Source organism: Macrobrachium rosenbergii, chromosome 8 (assembly GCF_040412425.1).
Source record: "Macrobrachium rosenbergii isolate ZJJX-2024 chromosome 8, ASM4041242v1, whole genome shotgun sequence".
Classification (NCBI taxonomy): Eukaryota; Metazoa; Arthropoda; class Malacostraca; order Decapoda; family Palaemonidae; genus Macrobrachium; species Macrobrachium rosenbergii.
Window position 1 is genome coordinate 31274201 of NC_089748.1, and position 20645 is coordinate 31294845.

At 39.1% G+C, this 20645-nt stretch overlaps 1 protein-coding gene across 1 annotated transcript in view; it reads right to left on the reverse strand.

Annotated features, from left to right (window-relative positions):
• Positions 1-20645, reverse strand: part of LOC136840648 (nephrin-like) — a 482146-nt gene that overhangs the window by 235594 nt on the left and 225907 nt on the right. The window contains exon 3 of the mRNA XM_067107345.1: positions 11823-11952. Within this exon, the coding sequence (XP_066963446.1) occupies positions 11823-11952 (130 nt within the window). The remainder of the gene's footprint in view (positions 1-11822; positions 11953-20645) is intronic.

The window sequence follows — 20645 nt, forward strand, 5'->3', positions numbered from 1 at the left end:
TTGAAATGTGTAACAGGAGGAGAAACTGAGAGTAGAAAGGTTTGAAAGGTGTAACAGGAGGAGAAACTGAGAGTAGAAAGTTTTGAAAGGTGTAACAGGATGAGAAACTGAGAGTGAAAAGGTTTGAAGGGTCTAACAGGAGGAGAAACTGAGAGTAGAAAGGTTTGAAGGGTCTAACAGGAGGAGAAACAGAGTGAAAAGGTTTGAAGGGTCTAACAGGAGGAGAAGCTGAGAGTAGAAAGGTTTGAAAGGTGTAACAGGAGGAGAAACTGGGAGTAGAAAGGTTTGAAAGGTGTAACAGGAGGAGAAACTGAGAGTGAAAAGGTTTGAATGGTGTAACTGGAGGAGAAACTGAGAATAGAAAGGTTTGAAAGGTGTAACAGGAGAAACAAAGTAAAAAGGTCTGAAAGCTGTAACAGGAAGAGGAACTGAGAGTAAAAAGATCTGAAAGGTGTATCAGGAGGAGAAACTGAGAATAAATGTTTTTAAAGGCGTAACAGGAGGAAAGCCTTTGGCAGTTGCAGTATGAAACAAGTGCTAGGAGAGGGTTGAGGAAACTAAGATGCAGGAAAGAGAATATGAACGGAGGTAGAACAAAAGGGACGCTGCAAAGAAGCCCTATTAAGCAGTGCCAACAGTGCACCGAATGAGGTGCAGTGAGGACATGTAAGCCACTGTAAGAATTCCCCAAAATTCCTACTACTTTTCTCCGGCTCATTAGTCAATCTCATGACGACCAACTATCCGGACTCTGCTGACTATTCGAAGTTCTTGCGATTGATTCTCTATTCTGCAATGGTGCATCAGTTGTCCTCTCTGGAGTTTGGATCCACACTTTGTTGCAAGGAATTTGTCAGCTTCAGGAGGCGCGGAGGACCGAGAGAGAGAGAGAGAGAGAGAGAGAGAGAGAGAGAGAGAGAGAGAGAGAATCAAAGGCCTCAGAGAGAGAGAGAGAGCGAGAGAGAAAGAGAAAGAGAGAAAGAGGGAGAGATCAAGAAAGAAAGAAAGAGAGAGAGAGAGACCTCAAGAAAGAGAGAGAGAGAGAGACCTCAAGAGAGAGAGAGAGAGAGAGAGAGAGAGACATCAAAGACATCAAGGGCCTCAAAGAGAGAGAGAGAGAGAGAGAGAGAGAGAGAGAGTTCAAGAAAGAAAGAAAGAGAGAGAGAGAGACAGACTAAGAAAGAACACGAGATACCGAGAGAGAGAGAGAGAGAGAGAGAGTGTGAAATCGTTCGACAAACGAAGAGGAAATTCGTGAATGTTAGACCTTTCGAGATTCTTTTGTCCATCAGTTTTTTTTTATACCCTTTGCCTCGTTTGAGTAAAAAGCAAAACGAAACAAAGAGAATATAATTGGAAAAAATGCGAGTGAAGAGCTAAACAATATGTACTTTTTAGTTTCCGTTGTTGACTGTTACGATTCGTTATCTATGCATTTATTTATTTATTTATTTATTTATTTATTTACTTGCTCAGATTTTTTGGCCTAGAACTAAGAGTGGCTACTGCATCACGTTCAAAATGGCATCTCAAAAACGAAGGTCACAATAAAGTCTTATGACTTCATAGTTTCAAAGAAGCATTACAAAAAAAAGAGGAGGTCACAATAAGGCCTTACAACTTCATATTTTAAGATAACCACCACAAAAAAATAGGGTCAAAATTACATGAAAAGAGGAGGTCACAATAAGGCCTTGCAACTTCATATTTTCAGAGAACGACCACAAAAAAGGAGGGTCACAATAAGGCCTTAAAACTTCATATTTTCAAAGAAGCATTACATGAAAAGAGGAGGTCACAATAAGGCCTTGCAACTTCATATTTTCAGAGAACGACCACAAAAAAGGAGGGTCGCAATAAGGCCTTAACTTCATATTTTCAAAGAAGCATCACAAAAAAAGGAGGGTCACAATAAGGCCTTGCAACTTCATATTTTCAGAGAACGACCACAAAAAAGGAGGGTCACAGTAAGGCCTTACAACTTCATATTTTCAAAGAAGCATCACAAAAAAAGGGGAGGTCACAATAAGGCCTTACAACTTCATATTTTCAAAGAAGCATCACAAAAAAGAGGTCACAATAAGGCCTTACAACTTCATATTTTAAGAGAACGACCACAAAAAACAGAGGGGTCACAATAAGGCCTAAAAACTTCATATTTCAAATCACATAAAAAGAAAGGTCACAATAAGGCCTTACAGCTTCATATTTTGAGAACCATCACAAAAAAGGTGGTGGTCACAATAAGGCCTTGCAACTTCATATTTTCAGAGAACGACCCCAAAAAAGAGGTGGTCACAATAAGCGACCACAAAAAAAAGAGGTGGTCACAATAAGGCCTTGCAACTTCATATTTTAAAAGAACGACCACAAAAAAGAGGGTCACAATAAGGCCTTACAGCTTCATATTTTCAAAGAAGCATTACATGAAAAGAGGTCACAATAAGGCCTTACTTCATATTTTAAGAGTACGACCACAAAAAAGGAGGGTCACAATAAGGCCTTAAAACTTCGTATTTTCAAAGAAGCATTACAAAAAAAAGAGGAGGTCACAATAAGGCCTTACAACTTCATATTTTAAGAGAACGACCACAAAAAAAGGGGTCACTATAAGGCCTTACAACTTCATATATTTTTTTTTCAAAGAGCTCGCGAGGAATAGCTAATTTAATGGCGGTCTACGCCATTCCGAAAACAAATTGCATTTGGATTATCTAATGCTGCAGCCATTTCGAAAACAAAAGGTTTTTGCCCGGAACGATGGATTAATGCCTGGTAATTCTGCAACATTTACATAATTCGTCTTTTTTTATCTTTTTTTTTTTTGAGGTCCAGCGCCCATAGGCGATTTCTATTCGCGCTCGTTCCCAAATTCCACATTGCTACATTTTTCATATGAATTTTATATCTATCTATCTATTTATCTGTATATATATATATATATATATATATATATATATATATATATATATATATATATATATATATATATATATATATATATATATATATATATATATATATATATATATATATATATATATATATATATATATATATATATATATATACATATTAGGGCAAAACCGAGTTCGGTCAGATATCGAAACGTATTTTTATTGATTTCATAGACTGGATGATTGACGCATGCGCGGTTTTTAGCTTTTAATTTCCTCAAGAGCTGTGTCTTCCAGTAGATCCCCCGTATGAGGGTATTGTCGTCAGTGCACCTGACACGGCACACTGTAGGCATTACTTAAAATTCCCTGAGAGTAGAAAGGTTTGAAAGGTGTAACAGAAGGAAAACCTTTCGCAGTTGCACCATGAATCAATTGTTAGGAAACGGTTGAGGAAAGGAAGATGGAAGAAAGAGAATATGAACGGAGGTACAGTAAAAGGAATGAAAGGGGTTGAAGCTGCAACTACTTTCATTCCTTTTGTCGTACCTCCTCAGTTCATATTCTCTTCCCTCCATCTTACTACTCCGTTCTCCACGAATGAAAAAGGTTCTAAAGAACTATTGCATTTATGTTTTACTCATGGCTTACCATCTCTTGGAGTTTCCGAGTCGTCTGTATAGAGTCCACATTTCCCAGTCACCTATTCGGCTATTCAGTTATCTGTATAGATTCCACATTTCTCAGTCATCCATTCAGCTGTTCAGTCAGCTATATAGATTCCATATTTCCCAGTCATCTGTCTATTCAGTCATTTACATAGATTCCACATTTCCCAGTCATCTATATAGATTCCACATTTCCCAATCACCTACTGTATATAGATTCCACATTTCCCAACCATCTATATAGATTCCACATTTCCCAGTCACCTACTGTATATAGATTCCACATTTCCCAGCCATCTATATAGATTCCACATTTCCCAATCACCTACTGTATATAGATTCCACATTTCCCAATCACCTACTATATATAGATTCCACATTTCCCGGTCATCTATGTAGATTTCCCAGTCATCTATCTATTCAGTCATCTGTATAGATTCCACATTTCCCATTCACCTATATAGATTCCACATTTCCCAGTCATCTATATAGATTCCACATTTCCCAATCACCTATATAGATTCCACATTTCCCAGTCATCTATATAGATTCCACATTTCCCAATCACTTATATAGATTCCACATTTCCTATTCATCTATATAGATTCCACATTTCCCAATCAGCTATATAGATTCCACATTTCCCAGTCATCTATATAGATTCCACATTTCCCAATCACCTATATAGATTCCACATTTCCCAGTCATCTATATAGATTCCACATTTCCCAATCACCTATATAGATTCCACATTTCCCAGTCATCTGTCTATTCAGTCATCTGTATAGATTCCACATTTCCCAGTTATCTATATAGGTTCCACATTTCCCAATCACCTATATAGATTCCACATTTCCTAGTCATCTATCTATTCAGTCATCTGTATAGATTCCACATTTCCCAGTCACCTATATTGATTCCACATTTCCCAGTCATCTATGTAGATTCCATATTTCCCAGTCATCTATATAGGTTCCACATTTCCCAATCATCTATATAGATTCCACCTTTCCCAGTCATCTATTCATCTCTTTAGTCATCTATATAGATTCCGCATTCCATCATCGTCTCTCGTAGAGTCCTGTAGATAGAGCTGAACATCTGGCAGAGTCTAATTCGCGACTCTATTATCCGAACCCCTTTGCTTACCCCTTTATTCGAATCTCTCTGCAAACTAAGTTCAAGTTTCTTATCAAACTGTTGTAATTAGTGGCACTGCGCCCGTCCTCCACCAAATTAGTAGTGGCGTTACCCAGAGGTCTGGCAGAGGCCTTGTCTCTCCCATATATATACGTTTAATCAGAAAGTCTCCTACAGCCGTACTCATTCATATGCAAATGACTGTATTTTTTTTTTTCTCAGAATCTGTTCTGATTCTCAGATGAGACCTCTGTAGAACTTAGTTCTCAATTCGGCTGTAGATTTTCTCTCGTTCCGTTGCTTTCGGGGATATCTGTAGTCGTATCTCAGTTCCTCGTTGGGCGAGCCGGTAGAGTTCTCGGCTAGCACTCGCTACGCCCGAGTTCGAGTCTCCGGCCTGCTAATGAAGAATTAGAGGAATTTATTTCTGGCGGTAGAAATTCATTTCTCGCTATAATGTGGTTCGGATTCCACAATAAGCTGTAGGTCCCTTTGCTAGGTAACCAATTGGTTCTTAGCCACGTGAAATAAGTCTAATCCTTCGGGCCAGCCCTCTCTGGGAGAGCTGTTAATCAACTCAGTGGTCTGGTAAAACTAAGGTATACTTAGCTTTGTCTCGTACCCATTCTCCCCATAGGAGGTAGTGCCGTCAGCGCGCCTCACGCGGTGCACTGTAGGCATTACTTAATGAGGTTCTTTGCAGCAGTCCCTTCGGCCCCTAGCTGCAACCCCTTTTATTCCTTTGACAATACGTCCGTTTATTTTCTCTTTCTTCCATCTTACTTTCCTCAATCCTCTCCTGGTAGTTGATTCATAGTGTAGCTGCAAAAGGTTTTCCTCCTGTTACGCCTTTCAAACCTTTTTAGACTCTCAATTTCCCTTTCAGCGCTGAATGATCTCATCATAGGCCTCAGCGCTTGCCATTTGGCCTAAATTCTATGTTCTATTCTATTCGTATCCATTCTATCTTTACTGTGATATTCGGGTTAATGGAACTGAAGGCTTAACAGCTTTCAGGATAATTAATGCATGCACAGTGCAGTGTTTAGAGAGGGCTACATTATAGAAACTACACGTCCTCTATCATGTTTCATTCTGTAAATGTTTTATCCTCTGAAATGTGGTCTATGTTTTATTCTTCGAGCAGTTCCTTCAGAAATGTGGGATTTGTATGGAGTGTTGTTCACGTTTCTGACGAGAGACATCATTAATAATCTTGGCAGAGTAGAACTCTAGGCTTTTATCTCATACATAACCCACCTAGCCTGTCCATCATCAATTCGCTGCCATTCTGTTGCCAAAAAGCCTGTTTTCCAAGTTGTTCTACAAACATTACCTTTCACACGGAGCAGAGCAGAGAGAATGAAATGATAATCCACTTCCAAGTATCACATAAGAGAAATGGTGTTGATGCTATTGGTCTCAGAAGAAATGGGTCCCCATTTCCAATTCAGGAGCGATTTCCTCGTTTCAAGCACTTCACAACCCTTCACTAGATATATATATATATATAAATATATATATATATATGTGTGTGTGTATGTATTATATATATATATATATATATATATATATATATATATATATATATATATATATATATATATAAATATATATTTATAAATGTATATATTTATACATATATATATATATATATATATATATATATATATATATATATATATGTATATATAAACTGAGTGAGTGAAGCCTTTAATCCCATGACCAACCGAGGTAACAATGTCAGCTGCAATAATAATAACCATAATCATTATAACAGCGCGCCCGCCATCCAGAGAGGACACTATATTATCAAGCTACCAAAGTTGTAGTACTAATATACATATATCCCAAGTACCTTTCCAAATTAGCGTTTGTTTTCGTTTTATATTATTGCCTGCATTCATGGGATAACTTGCCTGCATGTCTAAGATGAGAAACTTCCGTTAAAATAAGGAAAATATTAAAGATATTCAAAAATCGCTGACACTTGTCTCCGGAAATTCCGTTGCGAATCGAATTCCCATTTTCTTTATCGTTCTAATTCCGACGAGAATCCTGAAAGTTGCAGAGGAATTCCGGGAATTAGAGAGCTAAAGCATTATTATAATCGGAGTTTGGCGAAAGTAATGGACGAAATCAACTTGGGGAAAGCGACGTTTCGTTCGAGAGAACGACGAAAGAGGCGTCAGGCGTCTTAATTCTTAGTTTTTTTATTTTTTTTTAATGTAACGAAAACTAGTAAGGTTTGTATGCTGTAGGTTGGTCCGCTGGAAAATGTAAGATCCCTCGATCATACAAGGTTGTTTATCAAGCACATATCGTTTCGTAAAACCAAACTAACGTTATTCAGAAACAAAACTCGGCAAGGAGCACGAACAACGAGCCTTCAGAAGTTATAATTCTTGCTATTTGAAGTGTAATAACTAAATGTGAGGTCCATTCCTTTAGCGTGTATGTTGCACCTTCATCTGCTAGAAACTGTACGACCCCGGAAGAATAGTTGTTTGTCAAGCATATACCCTTTCGTAGCAAGAATAACGTTTTCCATAAACAAAACTTTTTTATCGAGCATATACGCTTCATAAAACCAAAATAACTTTTTTTTTTATAGACAAAAGTTTTAAGAAGCATATACCACTTCGTAAAAATCAAAATAACGTTTTCCATAAGAAAACGTTATTCTCCAAGCATATGCCGTTTAGTAACAGGAATAACGTTTTTAAAAACAAAACATTTTTTTTATCAAGCACATACCGTTTCGTATAAACAAAATAACGTTTTCCATAAGAAAACGTTATTCTCCAAGCATATGCCGTTTTGTAACAGGAATAACGTTATTGAAAACAAAACATTTTTTTATCAAGCACATACCGTTTCTTATAAACAAAATAACGTTTTCTGTAAGAAAACATTATTCTCCAAGCATATGCCGTTTTGTGACAGGAATAACGTTTTTGAAAACAAAACATTTTTTTTATCAAGCACAGACCGTTTCGTATAAACAAAATAACGTTTTCAAACAAAAAATTTTTTGTCAAGCATATACCGCTTCGTAAAACCAAAATACCGTCCTTCATAAACAACAAGGTCCTTCATCAAGCACATACCGTTACCTGGAATAAAAGTACGCTAACCATAAATAGTGGAAAAATAGAGGGAAATATGGAAGTATTGGCAGGAGAGTTTTTCTTTTTTTCCCCGACGATAAACACAACTCCCAAAATGAAGAGGAGAAATATAGCGCAAGCATAATAACATATCCAGCAGACGCTTCGGCCAGCCAGCCGGTGTCTCTCCCACGGGGCACGACCGCTGCGGAGAGAGAGAGAGAGAGAGAGAGAGAGAGAGAGTTCGCGGAAGGAGGGATCTGCATCCCAGCATTGCAGGACAGCGGCAAATCTTTCTCTGAAGGATATTCCGGCCTTTTAAGGACTGGTCTCTTAAGGATACTGCGTCCGGGATGCTACGGCCTTTTAAGGGTATTACTGCCTTTTAAGGATTCTACAGCTTTTAAGAATACTTCATTATTTTAAGGATGCTACAGCCTTTTAAGGATACTACGGCCTTTTAGGATCCTATGGTCTTTTAAGGGTATTACTGACGTTTAGGATGCTACGGCCTTTTAAGGATACTACGGCCTTTTAAGGATGCTACGGTATTTTAAGGATGCTATGGTCTTTTAATAATATTATGGCCTTTTAATGATACAACGGAATTTAAAGGAGACTACAGCCTTTTAAAGATACTACAGCCGTAAGGATACAATGGATTTGTAAGGATACTACGGCTTTTTAAAGATATACCTTGCAATTTGAATGTTTTATTCTGGCTTTCATGATGTCTTAAGGGGACTGTGACTTCCTAAGGATACTACGGCCTTTTAAGAACACTACGGCCTTGGATGCTGCGGCCTTTAAAGGATGCTACGGTCTTTTAAGGAGACTATGGCCTTTTAAGGATGCTACGGCTTGTTAAGGATACTAAAGCCTTTTAAGGGTGCTACAGCCTTTTAAGAAGACTGTGGCCTTTTAAGGATGCTACGGTTTTTAAGCAGACTATGGCCTTTTAAGGATACTACGGCCTAAGGGATAGTAAAGCCTTTTAAGGGTGCTACAGCCTTTTAAGGAGACTATGGCCTTTTAAGGATGCTACGGCCTATTAAGGATACTAAAGCCTTTTAAGGGTGCTACAGCCTTTTTAGGAGACTGTGGTCTTTTAAGGATGCTACAGTCTTTTAAGGAGACTATAGCCTTTTAAGGATGCTACGACCTATTAAGGATACTAAAGACTTTTAAGGATGCTACAGCCTTTTAAGGAGACTGTGGCCTTTTTAGGATGCTACGGCCTTGTAAGGATACTAAAGCCTTTTAAGAGTGCCACAGCCTTTTAAGGAGACTGTGGCCTTTTAAGGATGGTACAGTCTTTTAAGGAGACTATGGCCTTTTAAGGATGCTACAGTCTATTAAGTTTACAAAAGACTTTTAAGGTTGCTACAGCCTTTTAAGGAGACTAAGGCCTTTTAAGGATGCTACAGTCTTTTAAGGAGACTATGGCCTTTTAAGGAGACTATGGCCTTTTAATTATACTAAAGCCTTTTAAGGGTGCTACAGCCTTTTAAGGTGACTATGGCCTTTTAAGGATACTGCGGCCTATTAGGATACTAAAGCCTTTTAAGGGTGCTACAGCCTTTTAAGGGGACTGTGGCCTTTTAAGGATGCTACAGTCTTTTAATGGGACTATGGCCTTTTAAGGATACTACAGCCCAAGGATACTGAAGCCTTTCAAGGGTACTACAGCCAAGGAGACTGTGGCCTTTTAAGGATGCTGCGGGCTTTTAAGGAGACTGTGGCCTTTTAAGGATGCTGCAGTCTTTTAAGGAGACTGTGGCCTTTTAAGGATGCTACGGTCTTTTAAGGAGACTATGGCCTTTTAAGGATGCTACGGTCTTTTAAGGAGACTAAGGCCTTTTAAGGATGCTATGGCCTATTAAGGATACTAAAGCCTTTTAAGGCTGTTACAGCCTTTTAAGGAGACTATGGTCTTTTAAGGGTGCTACAGCCTTTTAAGGAGACTATGGCCTTTTAAGGATACTACGGCCTATTAAGGATACTAAAGACTTTTAAAGCTGCGTCAGCCTTTTAAGGAGACTATGGCCTTTTAAGGATGCTACGGCCTTTTAAGGAGACTATGGCTTTTTAAAGGATGCTATGGCCTATTAAGGATACTAAAGCCTTTTACAGCCTTTAAGGAGACTATGGCTTTTGTTACAGCCTTTTAAGGAGACTATGGCCTTTTAAGGATACTACGGCCTATTAAGGATGCTAAAGACTTTTAAGGCTGCGTCAGCCTTTTAAGGAGACTATGACCTTTTAAGGGTGCTACGGTCTTTTAAGGAGACTATGGCCTTTTAAGGATGCTACGGCTTATTAAGGATACTAAAGCCTTTTAAGGGTGCTACAGCCTTTTAAGGAGACTGTGGCCTTTTAAGGATGCTACGGTTTTTTAAGCAGACTATGGCCTTTTAAGGATACTACGGCCTAAGGGATACTAAAGCCTTTTAAGGAGACTATGGCCTTTTAAGGATGCTACGACCTATTAAGGATACTAAAGACTTTTAAGGAGACTATGGCCTTTTAAGGAGACTATGGCCTTTTAAGGATACTACGGCCTATTAGGGATACTAAAGCCTTTTAACGGTGCTTACAGCCTTTTAAGGCGACTATGGCCTTTTAAGGATGCTACGACTTATTAAGGATACTAAAGACTTTTAAGGGTGCTTACAGCCTTTTAAGGAGACTATGGCCTTTTAAGGATGCTACGACCTATTAAGGATACTGAAGACTTTTAAGGCTGCGTCAGCCTTTTAAGGAGACTTTGACCTTTTAAGGATGCTACGGTCTTTTAAGGAGAGTATGGCCTTTTAAGGATGCTACGGCTTATTAAGGATACTAAAGCCTTTTAAGGGTGCTACAGTCTTTTAAGGAGACTGTGGCCTTTTAAGGATGCTACGGTTTTTTAAGCAGACTATGGCCTTTTAAGGATACTACGGCCTATTAGGGATACTAAAGCCTTTTAAGGGTGCTTATAGCCTTTTAAGGAGACTATGGCCTTTTAAGGATGCTACGACCTATTAAGGATACTAAAGACTTTTAAGAGTGCTACGGTCTTTTAAGGATGTTATAGTTGGTCTTTTAAGGAGACTACGACCTGTAAAGGATGCTATGGGCGGTCTTTTAAGAATGCTACAGCCTTTTAATGATGCTACGGCCTTTGAAGGATATGTTTTTGGTATGTGATTAATGTGATTAGAGCTAATCTATTCTGTTCTGGCGTAATTAATTTCTCAAGAAAACATCCTCAGAGATTCAACTGAGGTCGTTTGACCTAATGAAAGATACGTGATGCCCTTGAACTTCTGTTTGTCTTTTTCTTTTCGTAAATAACCTGAGGACCTCCACTAAGTATTCCAATTGAAGGCAAAGTTCTTATTATAGCTCATTAATGAATATAAAACATCCCATTTGAGATTCTGTAAAAAAAAGCAGGTGGATATTGCCATTAACCATTAATGGGTATTGCCAAGCTCGTAAGATGATTTATAGACATTTCAAAAGTTTAAAGAGGGTTCGTCTTCATACGTTCCTAATGAGTGCTCTTCATAAATATGGGATGTCTTCAAATATTCTTTTACGAAAGATGAATAGAGCAGCCTAATTATTATTATTATTATTATTATTTAGAAGATGAACCCTATTCAAATTGACCAAGCCCACCGCAGGGGCCATTAACTTGAAATTCTAAAGCTTCCAAAGAATGTGGTGTTCATTTGAATGAAGTAACAGCACGTAACAGGAAATATAGAGAGAGGAAAGATCAGTTATTAGAAAAAAAAATTAATTAAAGTAATGAATAAATAGATAAAAATGTTAGTAAGTCATTAAAATACAAGGAGAATGGTTTTAGGGTAGTAATGCATTGCATCTTCGCCCGAACTTTCGTACAGGTAGAAAAGAACCTTATTCACGAAAAGCACAATTGCCAGGGCAAGTTTCGGCTCCTGCAGCATGACAGAGGTATAACGAGTGGTTGATTACCCGTAGGGCATTCTGTTTACCTGTAGAACGGCGCAGGCGACGCCCCTTTGTACCAGAGGATGATGACAGCTACGTCGTCGACAGACTGCGTTGAAATGGAGCACGGAAGAGTCACCGTCTCGTTCACCAAAATGGTGAGCTGTGTGACCTCTGAAAATAAACAAAAGGGCAAAATGAGATGTCAGATACCAGACAAAAGACAAATGAACGAAAAGACATGTTTATACGTTTAATCTGCAGTCCTGTTTACAAACATTCAACTATTTAGTCTCTGTATTTCTCAGTACCTTCTGTCACTTCTTTCTGATGAACACCATAATATTTTTTCGAAGCTTGAATTTCAAGCCAGTGGCCCCTCTGGGGGCTTGTTGCATTGAATAGGGTTCATCTTCATAATAATAATAATAATAATAATAATAATAATAATAATAATAATAATAGCCTACTCAAGAGATGAATAAAAATAAATTAAGAAAATAAATTGAATAATGTCAGATACGAGATCCAGTTGAATGGACGAAAGGACATATTCCTAAGTTTAATCTACAACTCTGTATGAAGCCTGCTTTATACTTGAATGAATAATCATCTACTCAAGGTAAATAAAAATAAATAAAGACTACTTTATAATTATTCGTGTCAATATTTACTCAAGATGATTAAAAATGAATGGCGAAAATGAATGAACAGATGTCAGAAACGAGATGCCGTCTAGTGAATGAAAAGACGTATCTCTTCAGTTTAATCTGCATTAAATCTATGAATTAATTCAACCATTTACTCAAGATGAATGCAAATAAATAACAAGTAAAAAATGCGCCGAAGTTTCTTCGACGCAATTCAGTTTTCTGTACAGCCGCTACAGCGTATAATCAAGGCCACCGTAAATAAATCTATCTTTCGGTGGTCTCTGTATAATGCTGTATGAGTCGCGGCCCATAAATCTTTAACCAAAGGCCCGGTGGTGGTCTTTCATATATCGTTGCTAGAAGCACGATTATGGCTAACATTGACCCTAAATAAAATAAAAACTAGTAAGGCTAGATGGCTGCAATTTAGTATATTTGGAAATTGGAGGATGGATGATCAAAATACCAATTTGCAGCCCTCTAGCCTCAATAGTTTTTAAGATCTGAGGGTGGACAGAAAAAGTGCGGGCTGAAAAAAGTGCGGACGGACAGACAAAGCCGGTGCAATAGTTTTCTTTTACAGAAAAATAAAAATAAATGAAAAAGTATCATACATCGAAGAATGCTTTGCACTTACTCATTTAAATGTTTACTCAAAATAAATATAAGTAGATAAAAAAATTACTGAAAAGATATTACATTTTTTTTAATCCGAATGGCCCAAGCGCTCCACGCTGGCGAGTCACATCAGGTTATCGACTTCTTATAGTCAATCATCGGAAAGTATGCGCAATTTACATTTCTGGATAACTCACATTTCCTGCACAAAAGGACGCGTTATCTTTCTGGGCCCAGAACTCATCACATCCACGTTCCCAGCAAAGAAAGGAAACGGTTGGGTGGAGGGGGGAAGGGAGGAAATGCAGAGAAGAGAAAGGATCATTTACAATTTGCAGGAGCGCGTGCTTCCACCTTGAGGCACTCCCGAGTTGCAATTTCCCCCAAAACAATAAAGATGCTGGAAACGCTTTTTTTTTTTCTTTCTTCTTTCCACCCTCGGGAGGGCCGAGACGAGCCGAGCCCGAGGGTCACGGGGCGAACGAACGAGGGGAGATGGAGCCGGAGCGAGTGAGTGTTCCTGAGTGGGAGATGAACATTCGCCCAAACTTAAATTGATGATGATGTCTCGCAAGATTAAGTGAGAGGCAGAAGACGACTCTCTACGACGCTCCTCCGCGAGATGAGATGAGTTGGAGGATGCAGCTAGGGTGAAAAGGGGTGAGGGGAGGAGGAGGAGGAGGAGGAGGAGAAGGAGGAGATGTTGGAGAAACCCAGGGCATAGCTACGAGAAAGTGCTGGAAGACGAGACGGAAGAAAACTTCAAATTTCTCAGCACGGGAGGGAAGGGAGGAGAAGCAGAAGGAAAAAGAGATAAGAAAATGGAGATAAAATAAAAAGGAGAGAGAGCCGAGGAACAGAGGTTGTTACACATGAAGGACACTTGTCCATCATTCTGAAGGACACTTGGACCAGCCTTCCTTTTTTTAACCCTAAGCATTCTTCAGATACGCCAAAGACTGTGACTGGAAGCGAAGGTCGAATAAAGGAGTAGTTTCAAACTGGGGTTTCAAGATGAGACAGTTTGACAGTTACGCTACAGTTCGCGATCAAATTTTATAGGTGAAATGCTTTTCAATTCATGATGTGACAGTTACCAAACAGTTCACGATCGAATACGTATTCTGCATGTAAAATTAATCTATAAAGATTCTTTTCATCCAAAATGTGACAGTTTGACAGTTACCCTACAGTTTACGATCAAATACGAATTCTGCATCTAAAGGTATTTAGTAATAAGTGAAGTGCTTTTTATTTTTCTGTAAAAGAAAACTATTGTGCCGGCTTTGTCTGTCCGTCCGCACTTTATTCTGTCCGCACTTCTTCTGTCCGCCCTCAGATCTTAAAAACTACTGAGGCTAGAGGGCTGCAATTTGATGTTGATCATCCACCCTCCAATCATCAAAAATACCTCAGTAGTTTTCATTTTATTTAAGGTTAAAGTTAGCCATGATCTGGCAACGATGTAGGATAGGCCACCAGCGGGCTATGGTTAAAGTTTCATGGGCCACGGCTCATACAGCATTATACCAAGACCACCGAAAGAGATCTGTTTTCGGTGGCCTTAATATACGCTGTAGCGGCTGTACAGAAAACTCAATTGCGCCGAAGAAACTTCGTCTCATTTTTTGCTTGTTTTTATTTACAAACTACAAAAACTGTGAATCACCAAACTGAGGTCGAAAATAGTCGTTTTAAACTAGGATTTCATGATGTGACAGTTTGCCAGTTACCGTACAGTTTGCTAAGAGATACGTATTCTGCATCTCAAAGTCTTAAGTAGTATGTAAGTTTTTTATTTATTTCCAAACGATGAAAACTGTAAATGCAGAACTAGTTGTCATATCATCTGCTTCTTTGTATTCCTCTAATAAATATACCCCGTAGGGGGGTAGTTAAGTTAAGTATACCTTAGTTTAACCAGACCACTGAGCTGATTAACAGCTCTCCTAGGGCTGGCCCGAAGGATTAGACTTATTTTACGTGGCCAAGAACCAATTGGTTACTAGCAACAGGACCTACAGCTTATTGTGGAATCCGAACCACATTATACCAAGAAATGAATTTCTATCACCAGAAATAAAATCTTCTAATTCTTCATTGGCCGGCCGGAGACTCGAACTCGGGCCTAGTAAAGGGCTAGCCGAGAACTCTACCGACTCGTCCAACAAAGGGGGTAGCGCCGTCAGTGTACGCCATGCAGTGCACTGTAGGCATAACTTAAGGTTCTTTGCAGCGTACCTTCGGCTCCTAGCTGCAACCCCTTTCGTTCCTTTTACTGTACCTCCTTCGACATTCTCTTTCTTCCATCTTACTTTCCTCAACCCTCCCCTAACAATTGATTCATAGTGCAACTGCTTTGAGGTTTTCCTCCTGTTACACCTTTCAAACCTTTTACCGTCAATTTCCGTTTCAGCGCTGAATGATGACCTCCTAGGTTCCAGTTAAAAAGTTAAGTATACCTTAGCTTAACCAGCCCACTGGGTTGATTAACAGCTCTCCTAGGGCTGGCCCGAAGGATTAGATTTATTTTACGTGGCTAAGAACCAATTGGTTACCTAGCAACGAGACCTACAGCTTACTGTGGAATCCGAACCACATTATAACGAGAAATGAATTTCTATCACCAGAAATAAATTCCTCTAATTCTTCATTGGCGGTCGGAGAATCGAACGGGGGACCAGCAGAGTGCTAGCTGAGAACGATACCCACCCGTCCAATGATGAACTAGTGCTTGGCCTTTGGCCTAAATTCTATATTCAGTCCAATTCAATTCAATTCTAATAAATATTATCTTTTATCTGCCAGGTGTTTGAAAGACTGTTTAAGATGCGTCTGCCACCCTTCTCTTTTATTGCCGTTTTCCATATTCATCGCTCGCTTGCTGACTTTCATTTCACTTTACGAACTTTTTGATCACTGGCGTTCTTCCCGAATGACGGATTTGTCTCGTCATTGAACTAATTCAGTGTCCGTAAGGGACCGCCATTATTGGTTGCTAAAATACTCTTTCGGAATCAGTGAAGCATGTTTTACGCTTTGTCTCTCTCATTCCTCTTTGACCTTTTTGATTTTTCTTGTTCTACAGACAGTGAAGAAGAGAATTTATCGTTGCATTATTGAATTGAATTGAATGTAGAATTCAGGCCAAAGGTCACGCACTGGGACCGATGAGGTCATTCAGCGCTGAAACGGAAATTGACAGTAAACGTTTAAAAGGTGTAACAGGAGGAAAACCTCAAAGCAGTTGCACTATGGATCATTTGTTAGGAGAGGGTGGAAAGTAAGATGGAAGAATGAGAATAGGAAAGGAGGTACAGTAAAAGGAACGAAAGGATTATGGCACTACCCCTACGGGGATCATTACATTATTCCAGATTATAATTTTCTACACTTGACAATTTAAATTTCCCCAAAGGGGATGGTGTTGGTGCCGTCAGTGCATTTTACACGGTACACTGTAGGCATTACTTAAGGTTCCCTGCGGCGTCCCTTCGGCCCCTAGCTGCAACCCCTCTCGTTCCTTTTACTGTACCTCCTCCTAACGAGAGTGCAGCTGCGAAGTTTTCATCCTGTTACACCTGTCAGACCTTTCTCAGTTCCCCTTTCAGCGCTGAATGACCTCAAAACTCCCAGCGCTTGGTCCTCGGACTAAATTTTATATTCCATTCCATTTTGAATTTCCCAGACTGGGTGGATACGGTGATAAGACTATGATTTTCCTAGGTGATGTCGTAATTCCGAAAAAAAAAACTCGATGTTTTTATCATGAAATTGACGTTAGATATATTTCATTTAGCTCAAAACTCCGATGTAAGCTTAAGTTTAAATATTATAAATATTATTATTAATTATTATTATTATTATTATTATTATTATTATTATTATTATTATTATTATTATTATTATTATTTTATTTAGAAGTCGAACCCTATGCATATGGAACTAAGCCCACCGCAGGGGCCATTGACTTGAAATTTGAGCTTCCAAAGAATTTGGTGTTCATTAGAAAGAAGTAACAGGAGGTCAAGGGAAAATAAATAAACAGATTAATTAATAAATAGATAAAAAAGTAAAAAATACGCTGAAGTTTCTTCGGCGCAGTCGAGTTTTCTGTACAGACGCTGCAGCGTATAATCAAGACCACCGAAAATGGATCTATCTTTCGGTGGTATCGGTACAATGCTGTATGAGCCGCGGCCCATGGAACTTTAATCATGGCCCGGTGGTGGCTCATCCTAAATCGTTGTCAGAAGCACAGTCATGGCTAACTTTAACCGCAAATAAAATAAAAACTACTGAGGTTAGAGGGCTGCAATTTGGTATGTTTGATGATTGAGAGGGTGGATGATCAACATACCAATTTGCAGCCCTCTAGCCTCAGTAGTTTTTAGGATCTGAGGGCGAACAGAAAAAGTGCGGACGGACAGATAAAGCCGTCACAGTAGTTTTCTTTTAAAGAAAACTAAAATGTAAATAAATTAATAAAATTATATGAGACTAAAGACAAACGATGACGCGTCGTCTTTCTCACTCTCCTGTGAATAAAATATGCATTACTGTCACCTAAACACACTTTCAACTTTCCAGAGTGGAGCTTTTAAAAGCATAAGATGCATTAATTGACTTCATGATAAGCAATAGAGAGTCTCACAAACTATTTCAGCAGTTCAACTTTCGAAATAAACTGTTAATTACAGCATCCGCGAGAATGGCACAAATGATACGTTTCATATTGACCACCGGAGCACGAATTGTCCTCGGAAATTCGGAGCTTCTTTCAATTGCAGTTTTAAAAGTTTAGCTGCTGTTTGGTCAATTCTTCGAAAGAGAGAGCAAATATCGCGGGGCTAGTTTTGATAATTGCATAAGTAAATATACACTTATTTCTCCTAGCAGTTATCTGTTGAACTGAATCGTGAAAGCGGTAAACAATTTGACTCTAGAATATTATCGGTGCACAAGACAGCGACCGACTCGATAATTACTACGGGATATAACAGACTAATTGCCCTTGTTTAGTAGTTTTGTTTTTGAAAAAATGTAATCGGGTTAGTTTAGCTGGTTCGCTGTATTAATTAGACAAAGTTCGTACGCTTACGAAGGCGGACTTGTTTATCTGCGAACTTGTTCTCTTCCAGCAGTTATATTGTCACAGGGAGGATACATTGCAGGTAGTGTCAGACTTTCATAAGAAAATGTTGGTCTCTCTCTCTCTCTCTCTCTCTCTCTCTCTCTCTCTCTCTCTCTCTCTCTCTCTCTCTCGGCCGGCCCTATGAGAGCTGAAAGTCAGCTCAGTGGTCTGGTTAAACTACTTTAATAATAATAATAATAATAATAATCTCTCTCTCTCTCTCTCTCTCTCTCTCTCTCTCTCTCTCTCTCTCTCTCTCTCTCTCTCTCTCTCTCGTTCTTGACCTTTTTAATGAAGTCACTTAGTCCCAAGTATTTTAAACAGTATGACACTTGACATACACACATCCATACATACATTCCCATTGCTCATTATGAAACCCACATTGAACATTAATGTCTTCCTCGTCATCCATATTAGCCGTTCAACTATCGTTGTATTCTCCAGGATGCATTCGAAAGTTAAGTATATCTTAGTTTAACCAGACCACTGAGCTGGTTAACAGCTCTCCTAGGGCTGGCCCGAAGGATTAGACTTATTTTGCGTGGCTAAGAACCAACTGGTTACCTAGCAACGGGACCTACAGCTTATTGTGGAATCCGAACCACATTATGACGAGAAATGAATTTCTATCACCAGAAATAAATTCCTCTAATTCTTCACTGGCCGCTCGGAGAGTCGAACGCAGGGCCAACAGCGTGCTAGCCGAAAGTTCTACCTACCCTTCCAATGAAGAACTTAGGATGCATTCTGATTCACCCAACTCACTCTACCTTCCGTACAGAAGAACATGATCATCTCTTTGTATCTTGCTGCTGATGTTCTTGTTTACCTTTACCAAAACAAATTATTTTATGATCCCAACGTTTAGTTCTTGTATTCCACCTGATTACGTACCCTGACTGCAAGAGCCCGTGAATGCCTGATGAAATTGGAAGCTTCACTTCAGCGTCTTCGACCAAAGCCCATTTTTAGTTTTCTGTGAAAGAAAACTATTGAGATGGCTTTTGTCTGTCCGTCCGCCCTCAGAATTATCAAACGTACCAAATTGCAGTCCTCTAGCTTCAGTAGTTTTTATCTTATTTAAGGGTAAAGTTAGCCATGATAGTGCGTCTGGCACCGCTATAGGTGCCAACAACACAGGCCACAACTGATCCCTGGCTGAAAGCTTCACGGGCCGCGGCTGAGAGTTTCATGGGCTGTGGCTGAGAGTTTCATACAGCATTATACACTGTACAGAATACTCGATTGCACGGAAGAAACTTTGGCACATTTTAGTTTTCTGTAAAGGAAAACTTTGTCTGTCCGTCCGCACTTTTGTTTGCCCGCCCTCAGATCTTAAAAACTACTGAGGCTAGAGGGCTGCAAATTGGTATGGTGATCATCCACCCTCCAATCATCAAACATACAAAATTGCAGCCCTCTAGCCTCTGTAGTTTTTATTTTATTTAAGGTTAAATTTAGCCTTAATCGTGCTTCTGGCAACGATATAGGATAGGCCACCACCGGGCCGTGGTTAAAGTTTCATGGCCGCGGCTCATACAGCATTATACCGAGACCACTGAAAGACAGATCTATTTTCGGTGGCCTTGATATCCGCTGTAGCAGCTGTAAAGAATACTCTATTCCGCCGAAGAAATTTCGGCTCATTTTTTACTTGTTTGGTTATTTAAATTTGTTTTATTGTATCCTTTTTCCGCTTCCTTTATCAAACAGTTGTTATCAGTTTATTTGTAATATTTTGCATCCTTCTTCCCTTACTAAACTATACACCGTAGGGGAGTAGTGCCGTCAGTGCACCTCACGTGGTGCACTGTAGGCATTACTTAAGGTTCTCTGCTGCGTCCCTCCGGCCCCTAGCTGCAGCCTATTTCGTTTCTTTTTCTGCGCTCCCGTTACGCTTTTCAAACCTCATAGGTCCCAGCACTTGGACTTTGGCCTAAATTCTGTAGACCTATTCCTATTCCAAACTAAACTATACATCCTCTTTTCACTGTTGCATAAACCAAGTACTAATCAGATATGTCGCTAACCACTTCTCCTCTTACCAATTTTGTATAACAATCTTACAAACTTTTGTTATCGCCATGATCTCTTTCCCAAGCGTAATAATGATTGTTACTTATAATAAAGACCTTTTTTTACAATGCATTTCCCTAAGACTCCTTATTGATCCAGGTACTTAATGCTTATAGATGATGCCATCTCTTTTAGAAATACAAACATTTGCAATCAGATCACTCAGCACAGCTACCCTTTTTCGATCTCAGCCTTCATTAAATTTCTCTTACATTCCCACTCTCTTTTCCATCCCTGGACTGGAAACATCATCACAGCCTTTCATCATCATTTATATTAATGAGCTAAAGAATGAGAGTAGGTGTTAAGAGGCTTCATTTACACTGAAGAGCTAATAGCTGAGATCAACATAAGATTGGGACAACTGCTTTTCTCCTTTAAGT